Genomic DNA, 22,761 nt, shown 5'->3' with positions numbered 1-22,761 from the left:
TTCTTCAGTTTTAATCTACAGTTCACAGCCAATAAATTCTGGTCGGAGTCCAAATCTGCCCCTGGAAATGTCAGTTTAAAGTCTGGTCCCGAAATCTGTCTTACCATTAAATAATCAATCTGAAATTTTCCAGTGTGTCCGGGTCTCTTCCACATACACAACCTTCTTTCATGTTAGCAGTGATTACATTAGGCTCTATACAAAATTCTACCACATGGCTTTCTTGTTCATTCCTTTCCCCTAATCCATATACACATACTATCGTTCCTTCGCTTCCCTTTCCTACTATCGAATTCCAGTCCACCAACACTACTAAATTTTCATCTCCCTTCACTATCTGAATAATTTCTTTTATCTCATCATACATTTCTTCAAACTCTTCATCATTTGCAGAACTAGTCAGAATATAAACTTTTAGAACTGTTGTGGATTTGGGCTTTGTCTGTCTTGACTACAATAATATATTCTCTATATTGTTCACAGTAGCTTACCGCGTTCCTATTTTCTTATTCATTATTAAAACTACAACTGAATTATCCCTATTTGATTTTGTATTTATAGCCCCGTATTCACCTGACCAGAAGTCCTGTTCCTCCCGCCACCGAACTTCACTAATTCTCAGTATATCTAACTTCAACCTATCCATTTCCCTTTTTAAATTTTCTAATCTACCTGCCCAATTAAGGGATCTAACATTCCACAACTCAATCCCGATCCCTACAATGCCAGTTTTCATCACTTAACACTTCCGGGCTGAGATGCCGTGGTCCATACATAAGAGACTCCCCTGACGTCTCACCTTCGACTGCGGTAGGCATCCTCCAAGAACAATCGGCGATTGTCCTCAGAGGATGCCTTCCGCAATTGAAGGCAAAACGTTAGGGGAGAGTCAACGGTATCTCAGAGCGGAAATGTTAAGTGATGAAAACACCTGCCGTGAAAGCCTTCATTCTATGAATGCCAGTTTTGTTTTTTGTGATGACATCCTCCTGAGTAGTCCCCCAGAGATCTGAATGGGGGACTACTTTACCTCCAGGATATTTTACCCAAGAGGATGTCATCATCATCTACCCTTATTATAGAGCTGCATGCCCTCGGGAAAAGTTGTAGCTGCAGTTTCCTCTTGCTTTCAGCTGTTCACAGAACCAGCATAGGTTGATGGTTGAAGTTACCAGTCCAAATCAGTCAATCGTCCAGATAGTTGACCCGCAGATACTGAAAAGCCTGGTGTCCCTTTTCAGGAGCCACAAGTTTTTTGGCCTCTCAAAAGATACCCCTGCATTGTTGTTGTTCCTATGGTACGGCTACATTATAAGCTGAGGTATATAGTGACTGGTTAAATTGTATATAAATATGATATATAGTGATTAGTTAAATACTGCCTCCTTGTGAGAGGCCTTGTAATATTCTACGCTGACATACCATTTAACTGCTCAACTAAATATCCATTGGGTGCAAAACAGCACAGAAATAATTGTGATAAAGTGATCTACAATTCCAAGACTGCAAAGGTTATCTATTAGTGAATATATTAACTGAATGCTCAACGATACAATGAATTGTTGCCCTTACTCCTCCCACTATTTGTATTGCATCCAGATTTTTCCATTATTTTTTATGCATAAAACATATTCCCTGAGCTGAACTTCCCAAAGTGCCATGAGAGGATGAGGTTGGGCACACTACAACCTGCATGGATTCTTAGTCTGAGACTGCACTAGAGCTATACTCCTGTAACCTATTCACATGCAAGGAACTGTGATGGAACATTAACACATAAACCCATATTAACATTGAAAAATACAAGCCGCTGTCATAAATGAAACTAATGAATAACAATATGGTAGGTCAAAGCTGTCATGTTATTAATGAATGCTGCTAAAAAATTATATTTCAATAAAACTGGATGCTGAATGCCAGTAGACACTTTTATTACGAACTTATTACTTTGAATAAAAAAAAAAAAGCAGTTGTGGCAAGGCTCAGAAACCAACAATGAAACTTTTCAGCTGAGTAAAACGGGACAATAATTACACACAAACCAAAGACAATGTTTACAATGAAATTTTCTTTCAAGGCCAATTTAACAAACAAATGTGTCATATCCTTGTGCCTTCTTGTGTTAGGATATATCAAGAACATTTAAGTACTGCTATTACAGAATACATTTTTACTATTTATTTACTTGTAACTTATGACAAAATGAACACTCAACTTTCAGTTCAAGCACACATATTCAACCAAAATAAAACGTATAACTAATATTTACTTAAATTTTGATGTTAATTTTATCAAAATAACTAATTATTTACAAAATTAAAAATACAGATTTACCAGTTTCAAAAAATTGTAAAATATGTTGCCTTCCTCAAGATTTATTATTTCATAGCACATTTACTAAAAACCAGTTAAGATATCTCAAGGTATTAAAGTGAGTGAGAATTCCATTTTTAAAATATATGAATGTCTGCACTAAAATGCAACAGTATTACATCAATGTTTCTATATCCTTGTCTGTTTCATAACAGCTGTGTTCTTAGTGAATTACGGAACTCCGCCAACTGTCATTGCTCCCATTGGCAATAGATTTTTTTTTTTTGCAATAAAATATATCTTTGGTGAGATTAATATAAACATTATAAAAGAAATAACATCAGTCACAAGCCAATGCTAAAATGTGATTATAATTTTATCAGTCATTGGCTTCATCAGATCCTTCCATATCCTGGATCATCCATTTTGTCCTTCCTTTCTTTCAGTCTTCCTCTATTTTCAAGGGATTACAAAAGGCACTACAAGGTCCTCACGATGTTCCACTCTTAAGTCAGCCAGAGCTGCTCCTGCACGTTCTGCTACACCCACAACCTAAAAACATAACAAAAATTTGGATTATTTACTTCTTCTTCATACAACAATTACGTCAATTACATTCATCAACCGCGAAAATTTCTAACTGCAATCAGTATACAAAGAACGAATGAATGGTTTAATGTCCCACCAATAAATAAATGAAGAGATCACTACGTATAGAGCACATTCAGGGAGTCTATTAAAAAGGCAAAATAAAAGAGAAGGAAGCAGTGACCTACAGGAAAGAGACAACAGTCGACAAGATAAAAACACACATTACACTTCTAGTCTATAATAAAATTAGCACCAAGTAAGTCACAGATTTAATGATGGTAGCGCATGTTTCATTTTTCTATAAGGAGCAGTCAAATGAAAAGATAACAGATGGAAAAAAAGGTAAGTAAACTTTTTATTATTTCAAAAGTAATTGCTGTAACTTAATAAATTTATACCATTGCGAGACAAGCTGGTCAATGTTAATGGAAAAATTATGGCATTTGCCTACAGAACCATGACTGTACCGACGTCCGCTGAAAATTGACAGCCATTCTTCAGAACTCGAAGTTTATGAAAATGGAGTGGGGAGAGACCGGGACTGCATGAATGACATGTAAGGGCCTGTCACTGAAACTTATGCTGCATGAAATGCGACTAACTTTCCACCCCTATCTGAAATTCTTTCCTCAAGTCAATGTGCTCTGAAAAGATCCCTAGCTCCGATTTTAACTTTCTGGTCTTTATACTGTAATGTCTATATCCAGTTCTAGTAGCAAACTGCCCTTTAAAAAATTAGTACAAATGAGTTTATCATCTCAGATTAAATTTCACATTATACTACCTGATTTATATTTGCAACTTAAGGGAATAAGCCTTTTGTTAATAATCTAACTTTTAAGTTTCGTGATTGAACTATGCAGTCATGTTGCACCACATATTCTTGAAAATTCTCCTCCACCTATTTCAGAAAAGTTTATTCATTGTGGTCATCTAAAATTATAGCTCTACTTGAGATCAAGCCGTGTTAGTAATATTTTATTCAAACAAATTGGGTTGTAATTAACAAAATTTATATTATTGTACTTCGTTTTCTTTGGAATTACATGTGAAACTACGTAAACTTTTCCTCATTATGCATCAGGACTCCTAGTGCAACATCTGACCCAAAATTATTTCATGACTTGATTGTTATTTTGTAAATCTCAAATTCAATAATGTATTCAATTATTTTGTTGCATGTAAATGGAAGTGATGTATGAGCCACAAGGTTGGTCTGTCTGCATTATCATCTTTTGGAAGCTGTCTGTGTGACAGTCTATCGAAGGCTGCCAGACAGCCAATGTATATTCTACCTATGTACATGGTAATCAATCACAATATATGACAAGAAAAGTATTAGACTCAGTGTTTGATTTCAAAATTAGTACCACAGCGACAAAAGACTCAAGGACTTTCTAAAGCAACAATCCCCAATGATATCAAATTTGAGTATCTCATCATACAGAGCAGTTAAGTTGTTATGTGAACTTTCATTAACTGTGATTGAAATTTTCTAGTTTCACTTGTCTTTGTATTTGTGAATGGTGGAGGCCAAATTATTAAGTTGCTCTGATTGTATGACTGAGAAATCACTATTACCACTTTAAAACCATAGTCAGAGCTTGAGATAACTGCATATTTTTCTCACTCAGTATCAGTGGTAATTAAAGTGCTTCCCTCATCTCAATATCAAGAGTGCTATTTTAATATGGTGGCAATGAGCTGGGATACGTGTAAGTCTGCATACTAAATTTTGCACTGCATTTCAGAGTGTAATTGTGACGTGTGACAATCGATTATCGGACATCAGTTAGGACGAGACAAAGTGTGGTGTAGCAACTCACCATTGGGCCACATTTGAGACGAGTACAATTTTTAATTTTTTTTTTTTTAAATTACTTTTCCTCAGACTATCATTTTTCCAATGTTCTTTGGTCATGTGACTGTTGATAAACAGGAAAATGGTGAATTTGCGTGTGACGATAATCTGATTAGGTAGATTTATTTTCGTGTTTTATGCCCAATATTATCTTCAAATATGGCAAGCAAAGAAAATCTTGATACAACTGGAGAGGTTTCATATCCTAAACATCATCAATCATCGACACCGAACCTATAACAGTCATCTGAGGCAACACCTTTCTTAGGATTTTCTCCCAATGAAAAAGCCACAAGTTTATTAGAAAGATTATCGAAACTCTCTTATAAGTCAGAATGAACTCCCAAGTCAAAATGATGACCTAAAATAGAGTATTGTTAATCTATCCGACACTTATGACAATGTAAAGGAACATTCAGGCCATGTAGGAACAAGTAGCAAACTCCCATTCAAAAATGAGTCAATTACATGAGTTGATTGTCCTTGAAATTCAAACAGTAAACAATAAGGTTGATCACGTACAGTTGCATGTGCAGAACACTGAAGATGTTATTCACACCGAGTTAGGTAGAAGGAACTCTGAATTCAAAATTATGCACACATTTATAGAGCAGGGAAGTGAATTCGCCAAACAGAGACTAAAACTAAATAATGATTAAACTCGTAGCTATACTACCAGTGTTAATAATAAAACTGAGACTGACTTTGAAAATTTACAACAGGTTAACATTCGATTAAGAGATGTTAAAACAAAAATGTCGTATCCGCAAATCGACAGAAATTTTGCATCATTTTGTAACAATTTCTCTCTTAAATACTTCCCTCGGGATTATAAAATACACCCAGTGGACTACCTATGGCAATATAAAGATAGTTTTCCTCTGAATTTGCCTGATTCTGTGAAAATTAAACAAGCCTTACATTTCCTTGATGGTCAAGTGTTGTCACAGACTAATGAAAACAAAGCTAAACATACAGATGTTCTTGAATAAATTCTGGTTCAAAAGTACACAGACGGGCATCAAAACAGCATGCGGTACTGATGATTCATTTGAGAATTTTTTTACAACATGTTGATAAACTTGACAAAGCTTTCAAGAAAGCAGACAGGGTTAATAACTCACAGAACAACAGAAACAACAACTATAATTGGGGATCATCTCAACACAACCAGCAAAATAGACAGAATGGTAACAGAAGGAACTGTAATACTTATAACAACAGTAGTAATAATAATAATAATAATAATAATAATAATGTTGTTGTTGTGGTCTTCAGTCCAGAGACTGGTTTGATGCAGCTCTCACGCCATACAGTAAAGTTGCATTCCCTTGAGAAAAATTTTGGCTGTAGTTTCCCCTTGCTTTCAGCCGTTCACAGTACCAGCAAAGCAATGCAGTTTTGGTTAGTGTTACAAGGCCAGATCAGTTCAATCATCCAGACTGTTGCCCCTACAGCTACTAGGAAGGCTGCTGCCCTCTTCAGGAACCAACGTTTGTCTGGCCTCTCAACAGATACCCCTCCGTTGTTGTTGCACCTACGGTACGGCCATCTGTATTGCTGAGGCATGTAATAATAATAATAATAATAATAATAAAAGGAATGGTAATGGTAATAGCCAGAACAGAAACCACAGTAACCAGGATACTGTTAATACACTCCTGGAAATTGAAATAAGAACACCGTGAATTCATTGTCCCAGGAAGGGGAAACTTTATTGACACATTCCTGGGGTCAGATACATCACATGATCACACTGACAGAACCACAGGCACATAGACACAGGCAACAGAGAATGCACAATGTCGGCACTAGTACAGTGTATATCCACCTTTCGCAGCAATGCAGGCTGCTATTCTCCCATGGAGACGATCGTAGAGATGCTGGATGTAGTCCTATGGAACGGCTTGCCATGCCATTTCCACCTGGCGCCTCAGTTGGACCAGCGTTCGTGCTGGACGTGCAGACCGCGTGAGACGACGCTTCATCCAGTCCCAAACATGCTCAATGGGGGACAGATCCAGAGATCTTGCTGGCCAGGGTAGTTGACTTACACCTTCTAGAGCACGTTGGGTGGCACGGGATACATGCGGACGTGCATTGTCCTGTTGGAACAGCAAGTTCCCTTGCCGGTCTAGGAATGGTAGAACGATGGGTTCGATGACGGTTTGGATGTACCGTGCACTATTCAGTGTCCCCTCGACGATCACCAGTGGTGTACGGCCAGTGTAGGAGATCGCTCCCCACACCATGATACCGGGTGTTGGCCCTGTGTGCCTCGGTCGTATGCAGTCCTGATTGTGGCGCTCACCTGCACGGCGCCAAACACGCATACGACCATCATTGGCACCAAGGCAGAAGCGACTCTCATCGCTGAAGACGACACGTCTCCATTCGTCCCTCCATTCACGCCTGTCGCAACACCACTGGAGGCGGGCTGCACGATGTTGGGGCGTGAGCGGAAGACAGCCTAACGGTGTGCGGGACCGTAGCCCAGCTTCATGGAGACGGTTGCGAATGGTCCTAGCCGATACCCCAGGAGCAACAGTGTCCCTAATTTGCTGGGAAGTGGCGGTGCGGTCCCCTACGGCACTGCGTAGGATCCTACGGTCTTGGCGTGCATCCGTGCGTCGCTGCGGTCCGGTCCCAGGTCGACGAGCACGTGCACCTTCCGCCGACCACTGGCGACAACATCGATGTATTGTGGAGACCTCACGCCCCACGTGTTGAGCAATTCGGCGGTACGTCCACCCGGCCTCCCGCATGCCCACTATACGCCCTCGCTCAAAGTCTGTCAACTGCACATACGGTTCACGTCCACGCTGTCGCGGCATGCTACCAGTGTTAAAGACTGCGATGGAGCTCCGTATGCCACGGCAAACTGGCTGACACTGACGGCGGCGGTGCACAAATGCTGCGCAGCTAGCGCCATTCGACGGCCAACACCGCGGTTCCTGGTGTGTCCGCTGTGCCGTGCGTGTGATCATTGCTTGTACAGCCCTCTCGCAGTGTCCGGAGCAAGTATGGTGGGTCTGACACATGGGTGTCAATGTGTTCTTTTTTCCATTTCCAGGAGTGTACCTTCACTTGGTGCTCATCAGGTGGATGAAGAGAGAGTGTATTTAACTATCCTGTTAATGCAACTAATTTTGAAAGAAAGCTTTGGGATGTTATAATAAAACATTGTGGTAAGAAATGTACTGTAGCTCCTTATGAACCATTGTGGTAAGAAATGTAGTGTAGCTCCTTATGAACGTCAGCAAGGTGGTTTAGTAATATTTTTTAAGTCTGAATGTTCTGTGGATGATGTAAATGTTGACAGTGATTGCTTTCGTATTGGTATTTTAATGTACCCTGAGCAGGAGAATTTTGTAGCTAATTGTGTTGGGGAGGGGGACGCTTATCTTGAGTCAGTAGAGGTGGAAGAGTTTGACACCCAGGTCAGTTGCGTCAGCACAAATTATTTAATGGTTGAAGCTCAAGCTGATACACTTAATCTAGAAGAGCTGGACATTATGGTTAATGTTGAACTAACTGATCATGACTGGGCCAGTGGTGAGGCTCAGGAGGGCCAACTTGTTCCAATCGACATTAGTGACATTTTGTGTGAATGCCAGGACATTGTGAGGTAAATAAGACTATTATTGAATATTTCACAGATGTTGGCAAGCATGAGCCAGATTTCAATTCTGATAGTTTATTTATCATTCTCCACCAAATTTTACTTGCAACACTGATGAGCACACCTATTCAAGTCCAACTTGTAAATCCAATCAAGCATTAGAAGTTATTCAGAACACAAGCACACAGGTACCACTTTGCCCTACACAGCTATCTAGTGATAATGAGAACCATTTCCAGAAATATTTATATTTTGAAGATATAGAGGATGATTTGCTTAGAGAAACTAATATTAATGAATGGTTGTTTAAATGTGCTACAGGTAAAGTTGTAAACAAACAAGCTTTAATCACATTTAATGTTGACAATGCAGTTTCTGAGCAAGGATGCTTGGTGGTCAGTGATCTGAATGAGGAGATATTGTTAGTCATGGATTGGATATTGAAAAACAATGTAACACTTGACTGGGTAAAGTTCAGAATACAAATACACATTTTTCTGGTTATAATATGTTACACTTAAGAACTGGTGACATAATTGCTAATAGAATATATGGTTTTGACATTGAGGTAGATAAAGGTTATATAGATGATGATGATGATGATGATTTGTCAAGTAATGATACAATTGATAGGGATTTTGATCAACTTGTTACTGACAAGATAAAAGATGCAGACAAGCATACTGGAGATGAGGAGACAGAACTGGAAGAAGTGTTGACATCGTATAAAGATACACTATGTGATCAAAAGTATCCAAACACTTGACTGAAAATGACTTACAAGTTCATGGCATCCTCAGTCATTAATGCTGGAATTAAATATGGTGTTGGCCCACCCTTAGCCTTGACGACAGCTTCCACTCTCGCACGCATACATTCAATCAGTTGCTGTACGGTTTCTTGGGGAATGGCAGCCCATTCTTCAAGGAGTGCTGCACTGAGGAGAGGTATCTATGTTGGTCGGTCAGACCTGGCATGAAGTCGGCGTTCCAAAACATCCCAAACGTGTTCTATAGAATTCAGGTTAAGACTCTGTGCAGGCCAGTCCATTACAGGGATGCTACTGCCATGTAACCACTCCGCCACAGGCCATGTATTATGAAAAGGTGCTCTATCGTGTTTAAAGATGCAATCGCCATCCCTGAATTGGTCTTCAACAGTGGGCAGGAAGAATGTGCTTAAAACATCAATGCAGGACTATGCTATGATAGTGCCATGCAAAACAAGGGACACAAGCCCCCTCCGTGAAAAACATGACCACACCATAACACCATCGCCTCTGAATTTTACTCTTGGCACTACACACAATGGCAGATGACGTTCATTGGGCATTCACCATACCCACACCCTGCGATCGGATCGCAACGCTGTGTAATGTGATTCGTCACTCCCCACAACGTTTTTCCACTGTTCAATCAGCCAATGTTTACGCTCCTTACACCAAACAAGGCATCGTTTGGCATTTACCGACTTGTGCAGCTTATGAGCAGGCGCTCAATCATGAAATCCAAGTTTTCTCACCTCCCACCTAACTGTCATAGTACTTGCAGTGGATCCTGATGCAGTTTGGAACTCCTGTGTGATGGTCTGGTTAGATGTCTGCCTATTACTCATTACGAACCTCTTCAACTGCCGGTGGTCTCCATCAGTCAACAGACGAGGTCGGCCTCTATGCTTTTGTGCTGTATGTGTCCCTTCAAGTTTCCTCTTCACTATCACATTGGAAACAGTGGACCTAGGGATGTTTAGGAGTGTGGAAATCTCGCATACACATGTATGACACTAGCAACACTCAATCACCTGACCATGTTCGAAGTTCATGAGTTCTGTGGAGTGCCCCATTCTGCTTCCTCATTATGTGTAATGGCTACTGAGGTCACTGATATGGAGTACCCGGCTATAGGTGGCAGCACAATGCACCTAATATGAAAAACAAATGTTTTTGGGGGTGTCTGGATACTTTTGATCACATGGTGTATATTTAATGAGAAACCAGGTAGAGTTGAGAACTATACATGCAAGTTAAGGCTTAAAGTGCCCCAACCTTTCTTTACAAAACCATATTCAGTTCCTATTTGTAAAAGGCTGGTTGTGGAAAGAGAGTTGCAGAAGATGCAAAAGTGGAGGATCATTGAAAGGATTACTAGACAACACAACCACCCTATTGCTAAATTTCCTAAACCTAGAAATAAGAAGGAATTAAGGTTATTTTTTGGTCTACACAATATCCATTGCAAATACATTAGGACTCAAGCTTTAAATGCACCTAGTTTACATCATCTTTTAAAGAAAGACACAATATGGGAATGTTCAACTGACTGCCAGTTAGCTTTTGGTGAGATTAAGAACCAACTTTGTAACAGCCAAATTCTACATAGACTTGATCTTTCTTTACCATTTTGCCTTATGACTGATGATAGTGATATGGTTTAGGTGCTCTTATTTATTCCAGCGAAAGGAGGTAGATGGACAGGTGGAGCAGTGTGCAATCAGATTTACAAGCCATAGTTTGTTAAAACATGACAGAAGCTGTAGTGTAACAGAAATGAACTACTTGCCACTGTGTGAGAATTCAGACAGTTTACAAATTATTTAACTGGACACAAGGTCATTATTTTTACTGGTCATAAAGCTCTATGCTATTTCCAAGAATGTAAACTTTTATTGTAACGGGATAACACATTGGGGCTTATTCCTGCAACAGTTCGATTATACTATTTTACATATTAAAGGTGAGCGGAACCATGTTGCAGATGCTCAATCTAGATTGCCAATAGCAAATTAGCAGGAAAATCCTGGATGATAAGAACTTCAGAATCATGTTTATCAAAGGTGTAAAAGGTGAAAAAGAAACAGTTCAGGTATGTTAACAGCTCAGGTGACATCAAAATCAGGATGAAGACCTTAAGTTAGTAAAGAGCTTACTTTGAAGAAAGGGGTACGAGAAAGTTGCACAATACTGCCAGGTACACTTGAATATTTTGTTTGAAAGAGTGTAAATTATGCTGGCCTAAGCAACGTTGATTTATACATGAAAGTTTTGGACATTGTGGCAGTATGAAGTGCACACAGAAGTTGCAGGAGAATGGTTAGTTTAATAACATCTCTAGAAGAGTGACTTACAAATTGCACCTTGTGGCAGATGTCAGAGGGTAAAGGTGACAAATCAAAATCAAAGTATTCCTACACAGCATTATTCCTGAAGGCAAGTCTGAGCTTGTCAGGGTTGATTTCTATTGTCAACTTCCTCGTTCAAAGAGAGGGGTATTCTTAAGTGTTTGTAGTTGATTTGTTCCTAAATTAATTATGCCATTTGCATTGAACAAAGTCACTAGCCCCAAGATAATTCAATATTTTGTCAATGATTACTTCACCAATGTGGGTAAACCAAAAGCAATCCTATCTCAAAATGGCAGTCAATTTACATCCAATATTTCGAAGGATTTTGTTACAGATATGAAAATCAAACATATTTGCATTTCAGTCTAGTCACCTTCTTGCAATCCAACAGAGAGATACATGCGAGAGATTGGATGCCATTGTAGGACTTAATTGTGCTAAGAACCACACTAACTGGTATTCTTACATACAACAGTTTGAGGATAGTCTCAATCATTTACAACATGCCACTACTGGGTTTTCTCCATATGAAATTCATTACAATAAGAAGCCTGCAAAACTTTTGTATGACTTAGTTAAGTTCCCTATATGCTCTGAACTTTCACCTGATGAGAGAGAGTATATTGTAGGGAAAAATATGGAAGCTTATTATAAAAAGGCATGATAAAGGTTCAAAAGTAACACAGTACAAAGCTGGTGACCTAGTATTAACCAAAAGCTATGATAAGTCTAAAGTAAGAGACAACGAGATTAAGAATTTTTTTTTATATATACAATACTGGACATTAAAATTGCTACACCAAGAAGAAATGCAGATGATAAACGGGTATACTAGAACTAACATGTGATTACGTTTTCACGCAATTTGGGTGCATAGATCCTGAGAAATCAGTACCCAGAACAACCACCTCTGGCCGTAATAATGGACTTGATCCGTACAGGACCTGCAACATGCGGTCATGCATTATCCTGCTGAAATGTAGGGTTTGGCAGGCATCACTTCCAATGTGTGTTCACCCTGATTTCGCCAAACACGAATGCGACCATCATGATGCTGTAAACAGAACCTGGATTTATCCCAAAAAAGACGTTTTGCCATTCTTGCACCCAGGTTCGTCGTCGAGTACACCATCACAGGTGCTCCTGTCTGTGATGTAGCGTCAAGGCTAACTGCAGCTATGGTTTCCGAGCTGATGGTCCATGCTGCTGCAAACGTCATCGAACTGTTCGTGCAGATGGTTGTTGTCTTGCAAACGTTCCCATCTGTTGACTCAGAGATCAAGACGTGTCTGCACGAACCGTTACAGCCATGCGGATAAGATGCCTGTCATCTTGATGGCTAGTGATACGAGGCCATTGGGATCCAGCACGGCGTTCTGTATTACCCTCCTGAACCCACCAATTCCATATTCTGCTAACAGTCATTGGATCTCGACCAACGCGAGCAGCAATGTCGCGATACAATAAACCGTAATCGCGATAGGCTACAATCCGACCTCTGTCAAAGTCAGAAACGTGATGGTACGCATCTCTCCTCCTTACATGGGGCATCACAACAACATTTCACCAGGCAACGCCAGTCAACTGCTGTTTGTGTATGAGAAGTTGGTCGGAAACTTTCCTCATGTCAGCACGTTGTAGGTGTCACCACCGGCACCAACCTTGTGTGAATGCTATGAAAAGCTAATCATTTGCATATCACAGCATCTTCTTCCTGTTGGTTAAATTTCGCGTCTGTTCAGATGAAATCTTACATTCATCATTACCTTGCACCCTCAGGGGAATGTATACTCTTTGTGCATCATGCATGTGGCAAATGCAAGGTCCACACCTAAAATGGCATTTGCTTCTTCAATTTTACACATCAATACTACACTCTTTTTACACAAGATTATACAAGTCTTTCCTTATGGTGCTTGACACTCTGGGTTGTCAGTAGAACTGTGGAGCATTGGTTAACCGAGCTTACTTTTTGCTTGTTACACTGTCGTTGGGAATATACCCATTTAAACAAATATAATGCTCCTGAGAGATACTTATGCTTTGATAAGGCTTATGACTGACACATTCTTATTATGCTTTTCACTAATATGCCTTTATGCTTTTTACACACATGAAAGCAATGCTTTTGAATGACTACTATGATACTTATACTGACAGTAATTACGTAACTGATACCCTTACATACAAAATGTCTTAAAACTTACACTTGTTGGATGATGCTTTGAAAAGGAGGTAATGCACCATATTTATTATTCTGTAGATTTGATGCAATTGTGCATTGTGGTTCGACTATGAAGTATGTAATGGGATTCTGTCAGTCTTATGGTGAGAATCTGAAGTTAATGGTTTTGTTTCTATGACTGACTCCATTACTCTGCTGAGTGTTCGGTAGTGTGTTCTCTGGATTGGGTTTTTGCTTTTCTTCTCGCTGCATTGTCCTAGCATGACAATAGAACTTTACCTAATTATTCTCCGACTTGATCTTTATGCTTTCCATACCTCTTTTTTTGTCCTAGTGTGACAACAGATAATTTACTTACTTGATTTCTGTTTTGTCCTAGTGTGACAACAGGTAATTTACCTAAGTGCATTATATTTCATTCTTTACTGACATTCTTTATTAATATTTACCCATGACACTATGAACTTGCTCAATTATACATGATATTTAACTATTGGATTGGACAATTTCCCTTTGTTTCTGGCTTTAGTACCAAAAGGTCTTGAAATTTTGAACATGTTGTGTGTGGTTCCTGAAACTTGAGTGTTTGTTCACCAATCCTGTTCTGTACAGCAACACTGTGATTTAGGGAGATGGAATTTTGAGTTTATCTTTGATGTGAAATTCTTCAAATTAACCGATGATGATACCTGGAACTGATTATTATGTATACATATGTGTATGCTTTTGTCCTACATGACTCTTGGTATCTTGTTTTGTAATTTTGACTTTCACATTTGTATCTTATGATATGAATTATTATTGTGGTAAGTGGCTTGGAATTGGATATTCCACCTTATTATTTTGATGCTTCGAATTTTGGTTTGCTTCTTGTGCACACACAAAAGCTATTTAAGTTTGTTTTCAATTTTCAGTAGCATGTTAGGCTTAGCTTGTGTGCTTTTGACAAGGGATTTCAGATTGATCCCATACTTCTCGATTTCCAGACGGCTTTTGACACTGTACCACACAAGCGGCTTACAGTGAAATTGTCTGCTTATGGAATATCGTCTCAGTTGTGTGACTGGATCTGTGACTTCCAGTCAGGGAGTAACTGACGGAAAGTTATCGAGTAAAACAGAAGTGATTTCTGCCATTCCCCAAGGAAGTGTTATAGGCCTTTTGCTGTTCCTTATCTATATAAACGATTTGGGAAACAATCTTGACCAGCTGTCTTAGGTTGTTTGCAGATGAAGCTGTCATTTATTGACTAATACAGTCATCAGAAGATCAAAACAAATTGCAAAACAATTTAGAAAAGATATCTGAATGGTGCAAAAATTGGCAGTTGACCTTAAATAATGAAAAGTGTGAGGTCATCCACATGAGTGCTAAAAGGAATCCATTAAACTTCGGTTACACAATAAATCAGTCAAATATAAAGGCCGTAAATTCAACTAAATACCTAGAAATTACAATTACAAACAACTTAAATTGGAAAGAACACACAGAAAATGTTGTTGGGAAGGCTAACCAAAGACTATGTTTTATTAGCAGGACACTTAGAAAATGTAACAGATCTATTTAGGAGACTGTCTACACTACACTTGTCTGTCCTCTTTTAGAATACTGCTGTGCGGTGTGGGATCCTTAGCAGATAGGACTGACAGAGTACATTGAAAAAATCCAAAGAAGGGCAGCATGTTTTGTATTATAGCGAAATATGGAAGAGTGTGTCAGTTAAATGATACAGGATTTGGGCTGGACATCATTAAAAGAAAGGCACTTTTCATTGCGACAGAATCTTCTCACGAAATTCCAATCACCAACTTTCTCCTCCGAATGCGAGAATATTTTGTTGAGACCGACCTACATATGGAGAAATGATCACCACGATAAAATAAAGGAAATCAAAGCTCATACAGAAAGATATAGGTGTTTGTTCTTTCTGCACGCTATACGAGATTGGAATAATAGAGAATTGTGAAGGTGGTTCAATGAACCCTCTGCCATGCACTTAAATGTGGTTTGCAGCGTATCCATGTAGATGTAATGTAGAACTTCATGTTGTATTACCATGTCTATCTTATATTACATGGCCTATTATGCTATTTTATGCTATTGTTTGTTGCTGTATGGTAACACCTACATCCAGGTATCACCTTCACTGACCTGGGGGATGGTATTCGGGGAAATATATGGGGAGCCTGTCTTCTGTTTTTCTTTGTTCCTAACATGCCATAAGTGATGATCACCCAACTGGTTTACCCCTTTTCCATATGCACATCAGGGTGTATACGTGGACGAGGAAAAAAATTCCCGGATTTTTCCCAGATTTCCCGGTTAAAAATACGCTTTCTCCCATATGAAAATACACTTTTTCCGTGTTAAGTAACAGCATACTTTTTCTTGGAACTGTAAAACTTATCAATCCTTTCAATGGTTGTGGTTTTACGCACCGGCGTAGAATTTCCGGGCACTTCAGAAAACGAAACTCAGGGGAAAAAACACGTTTTGGAAAGATGTCTGATGTGCAGCAACATGTACACTGCATATTTTCGTATTACGAAAGTATAAATTTGAATTCCACCAAACACCGCATGTTACTTTCCGAAGAATTGAAATCGAGACTGCGATGCACTTTTGTAAGCCATTCGTAGCTGATGTCAAGCGATCTCGCCAACCGATGACAGTGTATATTCAGAGCATAGCATACATGATGTAGTCAGCCAATAGCAACATCACTGTTAAGTAGTGCGAGCACACAAATAGGAAAAGGTAATGGTTTAAATCAATATACATAGTGTTGCTACAAGAAAAGAAAACTTTTACGTATAATATTGGTCTCTAAGGTTAATAAGGTGCAAGAGAAGCTAAGCTTTCAAACATAATGTTGATCTTTTTTGAGCTTGTTAAACTTTAAGATACATTACGCAAATGTGCCAGTAAAATTTTTAATGACACAAATGTCTGATCTTCTGGGCTCGAAAATATTCTAAATGGTCATCGTCACAGATTTTATTTTTGAATGAGAGTCAAACGCTCTGTAATTTAAAAAATTCATCGGACATTCGCGCACAGAGTTCATCTTGCGTAAAAAGAAATTTACTTTGAAAGTAATGCTTTCCAAACAACCATTCGAAATATTTTCTCGCGACCTGTTACAAACAGATTCGTTTCAGCAGTTGCCAGATAGTGCCAGATAACAGGCTTCGCCAAACTTGCGCAGCTACGGTTTGCATTTGTAAAACATTGAAAGATATTGCAGTATGTCATAAAAGAAACAATACATTAGAGGATACTCCAAGAGAATTTTGCGAACCATAATAAAATGCATCATTTGGCTTAAAATGCACATTCTGATGTCCATATTCCGTACCAGTACTGTATATTTAAGGCATAATCCCATACGTGCTAGAAGATGAAAATGTGAACTTGAAATGCAGCGAATAGTTGAAACTAGCCAATAGTATGGAATGAAACACATCGTTCAAATAAATTGACTGCCTCAGCAGAAAAGATTTCTTTAACAAACCGACAAAAATAATTTCTTTGTTCTGCAAGGCGATTAACGCTTGACTATCAGACAGGTGGAAACAAAATAAAATCTGAAACTAATTACATATCTTAGCCTTCCATAATTATGTGAATGTATTTTAATTCACTTGATAGCTCCCGGCCACAGAAATCCGATTTGTTTTCATTTGAAGTGAGAGCAATAAACGAAGAGGAAACAGCAAAATCACTTAACGTAAACACGGGTCACATGTAAGACATGTTATTTGGTCTTAAGTGTACCAAAGTGCAGAGCCACGCCTCTTCACACAGCATTCTTCCATCGCACGTCTCTGTATTTCGCTCTGTGGAATTCCAACATGTAATATTTTGTGATGGGTGCCATCAAACTATTTTCATGCCAGTGGGAAATTAAAATGTCCTGTGGAATCTCTCCTGCTCGCAATCGGCCGGTTTGACATCCTGCCCCTCTTTAAAAAGGTCTCACAATTAATACTAGATGGGATTATTTGTAACCATCAGAACAAGAACTCTTCAGAAAATCTGCAGTCTTGACTGCCTATTAGCTAATAACTTGCTGTTTTGTGTGACATAAAATTAAATATAGGATACATAAAACATGTAAAGACAAGAGACAAGCAAGACAGTAGAACACATTTCTTCAATCTGTAAGTCCTAGCTTTTTTTTCTCTCTAATCTTGCCACAGATTTATATGGTTTACTTTCCTTTCTGGGAAAGACTATTACCTCATCAAAGATCATTAACGTTTTGCTACATGAAAAAATGAAATGTTGTTGTCTAATACTAGAAAAGCTGTTGATACAAATAGTACCCAAGACTGGTGTGGTTTCTCGATCCCATTACGTGTATTTTGTCACTGCTAGATAAAATGAAATACGTCTGCCTAATATTGCAGCAATTGTTACACACACCAAATAAACGAGACTGTTTTGGCACAAACAGTCATTTTTATAACACCACGGAATATAATTCACGAAGTACCAATATCAAATGCCTATTAGGCCTACTATAAGAAAAACGTTTTATGTTAGGAAATAGTTTCACATTTCATTCATACTCTATAGCTTCTGAAGCATGAGATCGAAATGTAGTAGTACGAAATTTTTATATAAATTCGGAATCGTCAAATTCTTCCGTAATTTGTCCCCATTTCTTCTCCTTCCACGTTCTAACAAACAATCTTGTCATCACTAATTCTGTAACTATTCCTGCCAGTGTCAAAACTTTTTCTTTGGTTAACTTCACTAACCCTGCCACAATCCCTGGTTTAGTTACCCCACACTTATTCTCCGGTTAGGCATTGTTATGTGTTCATACAACGCGTTTTCCGCACTACTCCCAGAACAGAACTTAAGCGGCTGCTAACCGGGGACTGTATCACTGGCCGTTAGAAGTGTAGCGGTATGGCCAAAAATTTTCTGTCAAAATTTCATTTTCTTGGATACGCGGAGGAGACAATACGCAATCTTTGTTGCCTGTTATTCCTGTTAGCCATTTATTTCCACTCTGGTACTCTGAATCTATGGAATTCGCTAGTAGTTATAACAACGCTGATCATTTGCAAACCCTGTCAACCATATAAACAGCGATTGGCATTCACCTGTTCGGCTTTATTTCGTTCAGCGTGTATAGACCCGTCCCCTTTTGTCTGCAGGAAAGCTTATTTCTAGATGCTACGGGGATTCCCCTGGCAGAGACATCACGTACACTATGAACGCATTCAAATATCAACTTACGATTCTTTCAGAAATCAACTTAGAATTTGTTCAAAAACCAACAGGGATGTGTTCAAAATAGTGTGAGTAATCGACAGACCAACATGCGCTGGTTGTTAGGCACTTTGTGAAACAAGGTCTTTTTCCTCAATAATAAAAACTCCATTGTTCTGCAAGGCGATTAACGCTTGACTGTTAGAAAGGTGGAAACAAAATCTAAAACTAAAAACATATTTAAGCCTTCTGTAATTATGTGAATGAATCTTAATTCACTTGATAGCTGCCGGCCACAGAAATCCGTTTTGTTTTCATTTGAAGTGAGAGCAATAAACGAAGAGGAAACAACAAGATCAATAAACATAAACACGGGTCACATGGAGACTACCACCTCCCCGCTACAACTCAGACTGCTCTGTGCATCATGTTCGATCTACGATATTTCCGAACCAGGAAAATATTAGTTAGTGGCACTCCCCTTCCCTCGACCGTTTGAGGCAGGACGCCAAAAATTTAAAAAAATCGACTTTTCAAAAAATCTTCATTTTGTAGCGCACATCTTTCTGAAGAGTCTGATACATGAAACATATATGTTTGAGGGAACGTAAGACATGTTATTTGGTCTTAAGTGTGCCGAAGTGCAGTGCCACGCCTCTTCACACAGCATTCTTCCGCCGCACGTCTCTGTATTTCGCTCTGTGGAATTCAAACGTGTAATATTTTGTAATGTTGTAATGGGTGTCATCAAACTACATTCAGGCCAGTGGACATTAAAATGTCCTGTGGTGTCTCTCGTGCCCCAGTCGGCTGGTTTGACATCGACATCTACATCTACATCCATACTCCGCAAACCACCTGACGGTGTGTGGCGGAGGGTACATTGAGTACTTCTATCGGTTCTCCCTTCTATTCCAGTCTCGTATACGTTTGTGGAAAGAAAGATTGTCGGTATGCCTCTGTGTGGGTTCTAATCTCTCTTATTTTATCCTCGTGGTCTCTTCGCGAGATTTACGTAGGAGGGAGCAATATACTGCATGACTCCTCGGTGAAGGTCTGTTCTCGAAACTTCAACAAAAGCCCGTACCGAGCTATTGAGCGTCTCTCTTGCAGAGTCTTCCACTGGAGCTTATCCATCATCTCCGTAATGCTTTCGCAATTACTAAATGATCCTGTAACAAAGCGCACTGCTCTCCGCTGGATCTTCTCTATCTCTTCTATCAACCCTATCTGGTATTGATCCCACAATGGTGAGTAGTATTCAAGCAGTGGGTGAACAAATGTACTGTAACCTGCTTCCTTTGTTTTCGGACTGCATTTCCTTAGAATTCTTCCAATGAATCTGTCTGGCATCTGCTTTATCGACGATTAATTTTATATGGTCATTCCATTTTAAATCAATCCTAATGCCTACTCCCAGATAATTTACGGATAATTTATGCTTCCAGTTGCTGATCTGCTATTGTTGTTGTGGTCTTCAGTCCTGAGACTGGTTTGATGCAGCTCTCCATGCTACTCTATCCTGTGCAAGCTGCTTCATCCCCCAGTACCTACTGCAACCTACATCCTTCTGAATCTGCTTAGTGTATTCATCTCTTGGTCGCCCTCTTCGATTTTTACCCTCCACGCTGCTCTCCAATACTAAATTGGTGATCCCTCGATGTCTCAGAAATATGTCCTACCAACCGATCCCTTCTTCTAGTCAAGTTGTACCACAAGCTCCTCTTCTCCCCAATTCTATTCACTACCTCCTCATTAGTTATGTGATCTACCCATCTAATCTTCAGCATTCTTCTGTAGCACCACATTTCGAAAGCTTCTATTCTCTTCTTGTCCAAACTATTTATCGTCCATATTTCACTTCCATACATGGCTACACTCCATACAAATACTTTCAGAAATGACTTCCTGACACTTAAATCTATACTCAATGTTAACAAATTTCTCTTCTTCAGAAACACTTTCCTTGCCACTGCCAGTCTATATTTTATATCCTCTCCACTTCGACCATCATCAGTTATTTTTCTCCCCAAATAACAAAACTCCTTTACCACTTTAAGTGTCTCATTTCCTAATCTAATTCCCTCAGCATCACCCAACTTAATTCAACTACATTCCATTATCCTCGTTTTGCTTTTGTTGATGTTCATCTTATACCCTCCTTTCAAGACACCGTCCATTCTGTTCAACTGCTCTTCCAAGCCCTTTGCTGTCTCTGACAGAATTATAATGCCTTCGGCAAACCTCAAAGTTTTTATTTCTTCTCCATGAGTTTTAATACCTACTCCGAACTTTTCTGTTGTTTCCTTCACTGCTTGCTCAATATAGAGATTGAATAACATCGGGGAGAGGCTACAACCCTGTCTCACTCCCTTCCCAACCAGTTTCCCTTTCATGTCCCTCGACTCTGCTTTCTGCACAAATTGTAAATAGCCTTTCGCTCCCTGTGGTTTACCCTTGTCACCTTCAGAATTTGAAAGAGAGTATTCCAGTCAACATTGTCAAAAGCTTTCTCTAAATCTACAAATACTAGAAACGTAGGTTTGCCCTTCCTTAATCTTTCTTCTAAGATAAGTCGTAGGGTCAGTATTGCCTCACGTGTTCCAACATTTCTACGGAATCCAAACTGATCTTCCCCGAGGTCGGCTTCTACCAGTTTTTCCATTTGTCTGTAAAAAACTCGCATAAGTATTTTGCAGCTGTGACTTATTAAGCTGATAGTTCGGTAATTTTCACATCTGTAAACACCTGCTTTCTTTGGGATTGGAATTATTATATTCTTCTTGAAGTCTGAGGGAATTTCGCCTGTCTCGTACATCTTGCTCACCAGATGGTAGAGTTTTGTCAGGACTGGCTCTCCCAAGCCTGTTAGTAGTTCTAATGGGATGTTGTCTACTCCTGGGGCCTTGTTTTGACTTAGGTCTTTCTGACCTGCTATATTGTAGCTAAATATGGCTCTGAGCACTATGGGACTTAACATCTGAGGTTATCAGTCCCCTAGAACTTACAACTACTTATACCTAACTAACCTAAGGACATCACACACATCCACGCCCGAGGCAGGATTTGAACCTGCAACTGTAGTGGTTGCGTGGTTCCAGACTGAAGCGACTAGAACCGCTCGACTACACCGGCTGGCCTGTCGCTAAATAACAAAGGATCTTTCTTTCTATGTATTCACAGCACATTCACTTGTCTACACTGTGATTCAATTGTCATTCCCTGCACCATGGGTCAATTCGTTGCAGATCCTCCTGCCCTCTTAAAATAATAAACTCACCATTAATATTGGATGGGATTATTTGTAACCAGAAGAACAAGAATTCTTTAGAAAATCTGCACTCTTTATTGGCTATTAGCTATTAACTTGTTGTTTTATGTGACATAAAATTAAATATAGGATACATAAAACCAGTAAAGACAGGAGACAAGTAAGACAGTACACGTTTCTTCAATCCTTAAGTCCTAGCATTTTTTTTTCTCTCTCTCTAGTCTTGTTACCACTTTACATGGCGTCCTTTCCTTTCTAGAAAAGAATCTATTACCTCAAAGTTCATCAACATTTTGCTACAGGAAAATATGAAACGTTGTTGTCTAATTCTAGAAAAGCTGTTAATACAAATAATACCCAAGAATGGTGTGGCTTCTCGATCTGATTACGTGTATTTTGTCACTGTCTGCTAGATAAAACGAAATAGGCCTGCCTAATATTGCAACAATTGTTACACACACCAAATAAACGAGATTGTTTTGGTACAAATGGTCATTTTTATAACATGGCAGAATATAATTCACGAAGTACCAATATCAAATGCCTGTTAGGCCTACTACAAGCAAAAAGTT

The 22,761-nt window shown here is 39.2% G+C and overlaps 1 protein-coding gene across 1 annotated transcript in view; it reads right to left on the bottom strand.

Annotated features, from left to right (window-relative positions):
- Positions 1-2,533: 2,533 nt before the first annotated feature.
- The window catches only part of LOC124622151 (ragulator complex protein LAMTOR1), a 69,000-nt gene continuing 48,772 nt past the window's right edge, over positions 2,534-22,761 (bottom strand). The window contains exon 5 of the mRNA XM_047147789.1: positions 2,534-2,865. Coding sequence (XP_047003745.1) covers positions 2,773-2,865 — 93 coding nt within the window. The 3' untranslated portion in view covers positions 2,534-2,772. The remainder of the gene's footprint in view (positions 2,866-22,761) is intronic.

The sequence above is a fragment of the Schistocerca americana genome, chromosome 7 (assembly GCF_021461395.2).
Source record: "Schistocerca americana isolate TAMUIC-IGC-003095 chromosome 7, iqSchAmer2.1, whole genome shotgun sequence".
Classification (NCBI taxonomy): domain Eukaryota; kingdom Metazoa; phylum Arthropoda; class Insecta; order Orthoptera; family Acrididae; genus Schistocerca; species Schistocerca americana.
This window is presented reverse-complemented; position numbering and strand designations above follow the sequence as displayed.